The 10522-nt window shown below is 51.8% G+C and overlaps 1 protein-coding gene across 1 annotated transcript in view; it reads right to left on the bottom strand.

Annotated features, from left to right (window-relative positions):
• Nucleotides 1-10522, bottom strand: part of NUDC (nuclear distribution C, dynein complex regulator) — a 149587-nt gene continuing 139065 nt past the window's right edge. Inside the window, exons 4-10 of the mRNA XM_050795799.1 lie at nucleotides 5860-6063; nucleotides 5703-5768; nucleotides 4745-4864; nucleotides 4456-4650; nucleotides 922-1005; nucleotides 709-827; nucleotides 1-268 (exon numbers count right to left, since the gene is read on the bottom strand). Of these exons, the coding sequence (XP_050651756.1) occupies nucleotides 217-268; nucleotides 709-827; nucleotides 922-1005; nucleotides 4456-4650; nucleotides 4745-4864; nucleotides 5703-5768; nucleotides 5860-6063 (840 nt within the window). The 3' untranslated portion in view covers nucleotides 1-216. The remainder of the gene's footprint in view (nucleotides 269-708; nucleotides 828-921; nucleotides 1006-4455; nucleotides 4651-4744; nucleotides 4865-5702; nucleotides 5769-5859; nucleotides 6064-10522) is intronic.

The raw sequence follows: 10522 nt of genomic DNA, 5'->3' as shown, positions 1-10522 counted from the left end.
GAGCTGGGCAAATTGTTTTAATGTGTAACAGTAGGCCAACTGGGGAGGACAAGGCCCCAAGCCCCAGCCTTTCTCCTGATGCCCTGGGACCTGTGTGCCTGGGACATTCCCATGCCTGCCCCAAGCCCTGAGGCCCACAAGTCCCAGAGAAGAGTGGGAAAGTAAGTTGGGTAGTTGCAGCTCAGCCCCAAGAGTTCAGGGAGGAAAAAACAGGGGCTAGTTGAATTTAGCCTTGGAAAAATCCATCTCCGGATGCTGATCCATGAACCTGGAGAAAGGGAAGCAAGAAGATGAAACAACTCATCCTTCTCTTCTAAAGCTGTCCCTTCTCCCAGCACCCCCGTGTCAAGTCTAATCTCTTTAGACCTCAGCAACACCGAGCCAGGCTGGGCAAGAGCAGTGCCCAGGGTATCTGAGACCCATTTGAGCCCCGAGGTTGGAAGCTGAGGCGCCAACACTGGCACTGTTTTCCTGTAGGTGGCAATGACCTGCCTGTTACCCCTTCCCTCCTATCATGAGCCATGAGCCGGCCTTGCCCTCAAGATGACCTCAGCAAGTGACAAGAGTAGGCAAGCCAAAGCCATAAAGCCATAAACATGGCTGGAAAGGGGGCAGGGCAGCTGCTGAGGCAGCTCAGTGATCCACTCACTACTGTCACTAAAATCTAAGCCCCCAGGCACCCACCCTCCCCCAACCCCTCTTGCTCACTTCTTCAGAATCTCCTGTTTCTTCTGTTCATCTGAGGTTGGCAGCCCCATGGACTTCTGTCTCTGGTCATACATCATCTTTTCCACCATGCTGCGAGTCTCACTGTCCAGGTCTGACAGCTGAGGGCAGGCAGTGACGGGAATTGGTGAAGCTCTGGAAACACCTAGGCCCCTCACCCTCCTGCCGAAGTTCTCCCAACCAGCCAGGGCTCACCTTGGAATTCTCAGGGTTAATCTTCTTGGTATTGATCTCAGGGTCACTGGACACCAAGCGGCTCCACCACTCCATCTTATTGATCTATGAAGAGAACAACCAGGGGGTGGGAGGTGGCCTGCTCTGTGCACCAGGAATCACCCCTTAACCCTTTCACAACCAAACTCTCTCTCATCCATATCCTGCACCTGAGACCCCTGCAGGCCTATACTGGGTCCAGAGGTACAAGACTGCCCTTCCTGCAGCTAGGGGAGACACAGAGGCAAACAGTTACAAATCAGTGTGATAACGGAAAGAAGAAAGCAGAAAGGGAGATATTCATCCAGGGTGGAGGGAGAAAAGTTTGAAAGTGACACTTGGGCTGAGCCCTAAGACACAAAGCAGTATTCCAGATTTAAAATGGGAAGAAAATTTTCTTTTTTTTTTTTTTTTGAGATGGAGTCTTGCTCTTCTTGTCCAGGTTGGAGTGCTGTGGCACCATCTCGGCTCACTGCAACCTCTGCCTCCCAGGTTCAAGCAATTCTCTGGCCTCAGCCTCCCGAGTAGCTGGGATTATAGACATGCACCACCCACCACACCAGGCGGATTTTTGTATTTTTAGTAGAGACAGGGCTTCACCATATTGGGCCAGGCTGGTCTCAAACTCCTGACCTCAGGTGATCCGCCTGCTTCAGTCTCCGAAAGTGTTGGGATTACAGGTGTGAGCCACCGCGTGCAGTGGTGCAGTCTCAGCTCACTGCAACCTCCGCCTCCTGGGTTCAAGCGATTCTCCTGCCTTAGCCTCCCAAGTAGCTGGGATTACAGGCGCCTACCACCATGCCCAGCTAATTTTTTTGTATTTTTAGTAGAAATGGGGTTTGCCATGTTGGCCAGGTTGGTCTCGAACTCCTGACCTCGTGATCTGCCCACCTCAGCCTCTCAAAGCACTGAGATTATAGGCATGCGCCCCACGCCCAGCCTGAAAAAGTTTTTAAGCAGGGAAGTGCCAGGCGTGGTAGCTCCTACCTCTAATCCCAACACTTTGGGAAGCCAAGGCAAGAAGATCCCTTGAGCCCAGGAGTTTCAGACCAACCTGAGCAACATGAGACCCTGTCTCTACAAAAAACATTTAAAAATTAGCCAGGAAGGGTGGCACTCACAGTTACTCAGGAAGCTGAGGTGGGAGGGTCATTTGAGCCCGGGAGGTCAAGGCTGCAGTAAGCCGTGATTGCGCCACTGCATTCCAGCCTGGGTGAGTACAAGACCCTGTCTCAAAAAATAATAAATTTAAAAGGCAGGGAATGGGCCGGGAGTGGTGGCTCATGCCTGTAATCCCAGCACTCTGGGAGGCCAAGGCAGGTGAATCACGAGGTCAGGAGATCGAGATCATCCTGGCTAACACGGTGAAACCCCGTCTCTACTAAAAAATATCAGGAAAAAAAAAAAAAAAAAAAAAAAAAAAGCTGGCCATGGTGGCGGGAGCCTGTAGTCCCAGCTACTCTGGAGGCTGAGGGAGGAGAATGGCGTGAACCCGGGAGGCGGAGTTTGCAGTGAGCCGAGATTGCGCCACTGCACTCCAGCTGGGCCACAAAGCAAGTACAGAGGCATGGAGGGGTGAGTGAGGGCAGCCAGTGCCAGTCGGGCAGGCTGGGACAGGGTCTTATGTGCCCTGAGAAGTTCTCCTCAGACCTTTGGCCCTTTTCAGAGACCACCTTTATTTACTGGTGTCTGTGTCCCACCTCTCTGTAAAGGCAGTGAGGTTGAGCATGTAGGCTTCCTGAGGGCACAGATTTTCCTATGTTTTGTTCACTGTTCTCTCTCCAGCACTTAGAACAAGAACAGTACCACGCACAGAGTAGGTGTTCAAGTATTTGATGAACTGAATCCATGTACAGACCTAGTGAAAAAGAAGTGGCTTCAGAACTTAAGACTTTCTTTTTATGAGACGGAGTCTTGCTCTCTCACCCAGGCTGGAGTGCAGTGGCGCAATCTCAGCACACTGCAAACTCCACCTCTTGGGTTTACGCCATTCTCCTGCCTCAGCCTCCCGAGTAGCTGGGACTACAGGTGCCCGCCACCTCGCCCAGCTAGTTTTTGTATTTTTTTTTGTTTGTTTTTTTTTTTTTGAGACAGAGTCTCGCTCTGTCACCCGGGCTGAAGTGCAGTGGCCGGATCTCGGCTCACGGCAAACTCCGCCTCCCAGGTTCACGCCATTCTCCTGCCTCAGCCTCCCGAGTAGCTGGGACTACAGGCGCCTGCCACCTCGCCCGGCTAGTTTTTTGTATTTTTTAGTAGAGACGGCGTTTCACCGTGTTAGCCAGGATGGTCTCGATCTCCTGACCTCGTGATCTGCCTGTCTCGGCCTCCCAAAGTGCTGGGATTACAGGTTTGAGCCACCGTGCCCGGCCAGAACCTAAGACTTTCAATTCTGACTCCACCCTTTCCCAGAGGCAGGAGCTTGGGTAAATCAGTGACCTCTTTTCCTGACTCAAGTCTGTAATCTCAGCACTTTGGGAGGCCAAGGTGTGAAGATCGCTTGAGGCCAGGAGTTCAAGACCAGCCTGGGAAATATAGTGAGACCTCCGTGTCTCTACAAAAATTAATAACAAAAATTAGTCAAGCGTGGTGGTGTGCACCTGTAGTCTTGGCTACTCAGGAGGATGAAATGAGAGAATTGCTTGGGCCCAAGAGTTCAAGGCTGCAGTGAGCTAAGAAGGTGTTACTGAACTCCAGCCTGGGCAACAGAGTGAGACCTTGTCTTTAAGAAAATAAAATAGGATGGCCGGGCGCGGTGGCTCAAGCCTGTAATCCCAGCACTTTAGGAGGCTGAGACGGGCAGATCACGAGGCCAGGAGATCGAGAGACGATCCCGGCTAACACGGTGAAACCCCGTCTCTACTAAAAAATACAAAAAAACTAGCCGGGCGAGGTGGCGGGCGCCTGTAGTCCCAGCTACTCGGGAGGCTGAGGCAGGAGAACGGCGTAAACCCGGGAGGCGGAGCTTGCAGTGAGCTGAGATCCGGCCACTGCACTCCAGCCTGGGTGACAGAGCAAGACTCCGTCTCCAAAAAAAAAAAAAAGAAAAGAAAATAGGGGCCGGGCGCGGTGGCACAAGCCTGTAATCCCAGCACTTTGGGAGGCCGAGACGGGCGGATCACGAGGTCAGGAGATCGAGACCATCCTGGCTAACACGGTGAAACCCCGTCTCTACTAAAAATACAAAAAAACTTAGCCGGGCGAGGTGGCAGGCGCCTGTAGTCCCAGCTACTCGGGAGGCTGAGGCAGGAGAATGGCGTAAACCCGGGAGGCGGAGCTTGCAGTGAGCTGAGATCTGGCCACTGCACTCCAGCCTGGGTGACAGAGCGAGACTCCGTCTCAAAAAAAAAAAAAAAAAAAAAGAAAAGAAAATAGGGACAGATCTACTTTAAAGAGTGTTGTCATGGGGATTAAGATAATTCCACAATGCCCCCAGCATGGCTCCTGAGTAAAATAAGCACACATCCTCCTTTCTTCTTCCATCAACACCCCAGGCTAGAAGGGCTGGGCCTCACATACCTTCTCCAGATGCACAGTCACCACTTTGCCGTCCTCAATGAGCCACGAGCTCTCCTCCACCTTCACTTCGTTGTAAAGCTCCCCATCGATGATCGCTGGCTGCCCCTTGAGCCCCACCCGGAGGTGCCGCCGCTGGATGTCCACCACCACATCCTTTCCTTTCAGCCGGAAGTTCACACAGAAAGGGACCGCTAGCTGCATAGGGCAGAGGCAGTCAGAAGAAGCCACTAAGTGCTGCTGGTACCCCAGGCTGGCTCCCTAAGCTTCACCTCTGGTCCCTGCCACTCACGTCCAGCTCCGACAGGGTCTGGCTCCAGCGGTAATTGGGCAGGTCTGCCCCGTTGCCTAGGTTGGGCTTCAGTTTTCCTTTGTCCTTCTCATCTTCCTCCTCCTCATCTTCCTCAGTCTCCTGCTTATAATCAGGGACACTCAGCTACTTACTTGACAAACAAGACACACATTGAACCCTCACTGGGCCAAGCCCAGGGCTAGCACTGGGCATACAGTCACAAAAGAAAAGAGACTTGGTACCTGCCCACTCCACAGAGGGGCAGACCCCAAGCCTTGGTCCACCGGGAACCAGGTAAAATGTGGTTCCGATCTCAGCCTGAGAGGAGCTCAGACTATTATACCATGTGACAAAGGATATGGCTGGGCCCACAGAACCCAGCCAACCTCAGATGGGACCTGTAATAGGCACTGCCCTTTCTGGCTCTTGGGTTTTCCTGCCATAAATGGGTTAAGGCCAGTTGGTTTGGTTTTTTTTTTTTTTTGAGACAGAGTCTTGCTCTGTTGCCCAGGGTGGAGTGCAGTGGCGTGATCTTGGCTCATGGCAACCTCCGCCTCCTGGGTTCAAGCAATTCTCTGACTCAGCCTCCCGAGTAGCTGGGATTACGGGTGCCCGCCACCACGCCTGGCTAATTTTTGTATTTTTAGTAAAGACAGGGTTTCACCATCTTGGCCAAGTTGGTCTTCAACTCCAGACCTCGTGATCTACCCGCCTTGGCCTCCCAAAGTGCTGGGATTACAGGCGTGAGCCACCACGCCCAGCAGGTTTTTTTTTTTTTTTAACCTGGATCCTTTGGTTCAATGTCTCTGAGTGTGATCTTAAAGTATGGGGAAGATTCCCAAAGCCGGGAGGGGAGGGGTTAGGATAAGGAAGGGTATTTCAGAGAAAGCAGTAGGCAGCAGAGTTCCTGTAAGTTCCAACCTCCTGGCTCATCCCAAGTCCCTGCAGTCCATCTCACCTGCTTCCCTGGGGAGTCAAGGCTGCCGTTCTTGAGCTGGGCCTCATGATTCTCTGCATCCTTTTTCTGGAGCAAAGAACACAGCAGTTGGCAACAGGACCCCCTGCTCAGTGCCAGTGGGGATCTGAGGGGTAGAGAAGGGAAGCCCACTCTTCACCTGGTCAATCTCTAGCTGCAGCCTCTCTGCCTCTTCATCAGTTAGCTCCTTGATCTGGGGCCCTGAGGTCTCTGACTTGGCTTCCTTGGCCAGCCTGGCCGCCCGCTCTGCCTTCTCCCGCCGCTCGGCCTCCTGCCGGGCTCTCTTCTCCCGCCGGGTCTTCTGTGCCAGCTGATTGTGGTGGCTGAAAGTCTGGGTGATAAGCTGGAGAGGGAAGAAAAGCCATGAGGCATCAGAGCAGGGGACGGTGTCCCATAGCCTGGAGTCCAGCCCTGCTCTCTACCTGCTGGGTGCAAGGGCAAAGCACTGCACCCAGAACCTCAGTTTCCTCATCTGCAAAATGAAAATACATCTGTCTCATAGGGTTGTAATGAGAATACCTGCAAAGCACCTGTCTCAATAAACTGGCTGTTTTAAAAAGTGACGCTTGGCCAGGCGCGGTGGCTAATGCCTGTAATCCCAGCACTTTGGGAGGCCGAGGAGGGCAGATCACGTGAGGTCAAGATCATCCTGGCCTTCATAGTGAAACCCGTCTCTACCAAAAATACAAAAAAAAAAAAAAAAAAAAAAAAAAAAAGCTGGGCATGGTGGTGTGTGCCTGTAGTCCCAGCTATTCGAGAGGCTGAGAGAGGAAAATCGCTTGAACCTGGGAGGCAGAGGTTGCAGTGAGCCGAGATCGTGCCACTGCACTCCAGCCTAGTGACAGAGCAAGACTCCATCTCAAAATAAATAGATAAATAAATAAAGGAATTGCAGACTAGTCTGGCCAACATGGTGAAACCCCGTCTCTACTAACAATACAAAAAATTAGCCAGGCATGGTGGCGTGCGCCTGTAATCCCAGCTACTCATGAGGCTGAGGCAGGGGAATTGCTTGAACCAGGGAGGTGGAGGTTGCAGTGAGCCGAGATCAGGCCACTGTACTCCAGCCTGGGCGACAAAGTGAGACCCTGTCTCAAAAAAACAAAACAAAAAAAGTGACGCTGTTAAAAGCAAAAACTCAAGCCTCAGTCCCTCACAAGCCTTTCTCGAATTCTCAGGCCCACAATGACCGGCTCTTCTGACTAATCACTCTTACTCTTAGTGCATCCTGTCTCCAAGACCACAGTCCAGCTATGCAAGACTTGACACCACACCCAGAAAGGCCACGTTAGCAGAAAGCCAGGGAGCTTTCTTTTCTTTTTCTTTTTTTGAGATGAAGTCTCGCTCTTGTTGCTCAGGCTGGAGTGCAATGGCGCGATCTCAGCTCACTGCAACCTCCGCCTCCGGGGTTCAAGTGATTCTCCTGCCTTAGCCTCCCGAGTAGCTGGGATTACAGGCATGTACCACCACGCCTGGCTAATTTTGTATTTTTAGTAGAGATGGGGTTTCTCCATGTTGGTCAGCCTAGTCTCAAACTCCTCACCTCCAGTGATCCGCCTGCCTCAGCCTCCCAAAGTGTTGGGATTGTAGGTGTGAGCCACCGTGCCCAGTCAAAGCAAGGAAGAGCCTGTTCACCCTCTCTCCAGCCAGCAAGCTGTTAACTTCAAATCCTTTTTCTCCACTACACCTTCCCAAGTTTCCACCCCACGATGTGCTAGCCAGCTTCCCTGCTACCCAAGGGCGACCCTCCACCCATACTATTGCCACCTGTCATTATTTGGCTCCTGGCCTTAGACGAGTGAACAACTTTGACTCTTTCTAAGCCTCAGTTTCCTTATCCGTCATGAGGATTGAGTATGACAGCACAAATCAAGGGCCTAGTGAGGTCCACATCACAGGGTTCCCCTGACCTGCAGCATCAGCATCACCTAGAACCTGTTAGAAACGCTAAATCTTAAGCCCCACTCCAGATCTACTGGATCAGAAATTCTGGGGTATGGCCAGGCAATCCGTATTTTTAACAAGCCCTCCTGGCCAAGTTCCATGCATACTTCAAAGTCGCACCTAGATTTGAGTTCCTGGTCTACTCTTACTTGCGTGACCCTAAGGTCATGTCTCTGTACCTCTATCTTGTTGTTACTATTTTTGAGGCAGGGTCTCACTCACCCAGGCTGGAATGTAATCAACCTCCCTGGGCTAAGGTGATCCTCCCACTTCAGCCTCCCCAGTGGCTGGGACTATAGGTATATGCCACCATCCCTGGCTAATGTTTTTATTTTTTGTAGAGACAAGGTTTCGCCATGTTGACCAGGCTAGTCCAAACTCCTGGGCTCAAGTGATTCACCTGCCTCTTCTTCCCAAAGTGCTGGAATTACAAGTGTGAGTCATTATCCCCGGTCTATGTTATTATTTCTAAAAGCAGTCTTGGCCAAGTGTGGTGGCTCATGCCCATAATCCCAGCACTTTGGGAGGCCGAGGCAGGCGGATCACCTGAGGTCAGGAGTTCTTGACCACCCTGGTCAACACGATGAAACCCTGTCTCTACTAAAAATACAAAAATGAGCCAGGTGTAGTGGCATATGCCTGTAGTCCCAGCTACCTGGGAGGCTGAGGTGGAAGAATCACTCGAACCCAGGAGGCAGAGGTTGTAGTGAGCAGAGGTCGCGCCACCATCCTGGGCAACAGAGTGAGACCCTGTCTCAAAATAAATAAATAAATAAAAGCAGTCTTGGCATATGTTGTTCTTTGCCTGGAATGTCTCGTCCCCACTCTCAGGTCACCTGGCAAACCAATTCATCCTCCATGACCAGTCAAGTGTCAAAGTTTCACCTCTGGCCCAGGAACATACCCTTAGGACACTCAACTCAATGCCAACCCATACGCAGTGTGCATGTGCACACACACACACACACCTCTAGAGGCCTTGCCATGTGATCAGTGGTCAATAAACCCTCTTTCAAGCATCTCTAAGACAGAACTGCAGGGAAAGCTCTGCAGGGGCTCAAGGTCACAGAAGTCACCCACGGGGCCCCAGACCTGGGGTTCTGCTAAATGCCCTGTGGATTCTCATCCATTTGATGCCAATTTCTCCTGCTATGCCCAAACCCCCTGCCCCATGCCACACCACAGTAGCTCCACACTCTACAAGGTTAAAGAACACCAAATATACCTCCTAAACCATGAATTAAACTGGTAGGGGAGGCCATTCTGCTGTTAATGGAAACCATGGGTCATAATTACGCCAGCAGAGGCTGTTCCACCACAGGGCCTTGGTCCCAAGTCCCTAGTCAGAGAGACCTTGAACTAAAGCCATTTGCCAAACAGTGGCCAAAGGGAGGTGGGAACAGGGCCCTCCCCTCTCCCAGCTCCACTGAATCATGTCACATCCCATTTGTACTGTTCCTTCCTAGCTCCTGGAGGTTAAGCAAGGGCAGAGCTAAACCACCAGGCAGAGTCAAGGCCAATCACAGCAGCCTCTGACCCCTCCTCCCATCAACTTGACCTAGGCCCAACCTCAGACAGATAACCCCAGCGGTGTGGAAGCCTACCCAGAGGCTGTCACAGACTCAAGCTTCAGTCACTGGACACATATTTGGGAACCACAGCCAACCAGGGTGGGGAGGGCTGGGCCTGCTCTAAAGCCAAGCCTGTCGCTCTCCCCGAGAAGAGGCCCAGGACAGTACAGGCATGTGTCACAATGCCAGCCCTCTCAAATACTTTTCAGAAGGCAGAAGAATTTTATGAAAGAGTTGTTATTAAAATGCTAATCCAGGTCAGGCACGGGGGCTCCCATCTGTAATTCCAGCACTTTGGGAAGGAGAGGCAGACAGATCACTTGAGCCCAGGAGTTTGAAACCAACCTGGGCAACATAGGAAGACTCTGTCTCTATAAAAAATACAAAAATTAGCTGAGTGGAGTGGTACGTGTCTGTAGTTCCAGCTACTCGAGAGACTGAGGTAGGGGAATTGCTTGAGCCCGGGAGGTCAAGGTTCCAATAAGCCATGATCACACCACTGCACTCCAGCCTGGGAGACAGAGCAAGACTCTGTCTCAAAAAAATAAACAAATAAATATAAATAAAAATAAATAAATAAATGCTAACGCACTGGGGAACTACAACTGTGCAAATAAATTGAAGTTTACCGGGCACAGTGGCTCATACCAGTAATCTCAGCACTTTGGAAAGGTCGAGGGGGGCAGATCACTTGAGCTCAGGAGTTTAAGACCAGCCCAGGCCGGGCGCGGTGACTCAAGCCTGTAATCCCAGCACTTTGGGAGGCCGAGACGGGCGGATCACGAGTTCAGGAGATTGAGACCATCCTGGCTAACACGGTGAAACCCCGTCTCTACTAAAATACAAAAAAAATTAGCCGGGCGAGGTGGCGGGCGCCTGTACTCCCAGCTACTCGGGAGGCTGAGGCAGGAGAATGGCGTGAACCCGGGAGGCGGGGCTTGCAGTGAGCTGAGATCCAGCCACTGCACTCCAGCCTGGGCAACACAGCCAGACTCCGTCTCAAAAAAAAAAAAAAAAAAAAGACCAGCCTGGGCAACATGGTGAGACCCCGTCTATACCAAAAATACGAAAATATTAGCTGGGCATGGTGGCACATGCCTGCAGTCCCAGCTACTCGGGAGGCTAAGATGGGAGGACTGCTTGAGCCTAGGAGCCGGAGGTTGCTGTGAACCGAAGGTTACAGTGAGCCGAGATTGCACCACTGCACTACAACTTGCGTGACAGCGAGAACCTGTCTCAAAACAAAAAACCCCCTAAACGATGGGGTTTGGAGTTTCTAGGTTGGTG

This window comes from Macaca thibetana, chromosome 1 (assembly GCF_024542745.1).
Source record: "Macaca thibetana thibetana isolate TM-01 chromosome 1, ASM2454274v1, whole genome shotgun sequence".
Lineage (NCBI taxonomy): Eukaryota > Metazoa > Chordata > Mammalia > Primates > Cercopithecidae > Macaca > Macaca thibetana.
Note: the sequence above shows the minus strand (reverse complement) of the source record. Positions and strands in the feature narration are given on the sequence as shown.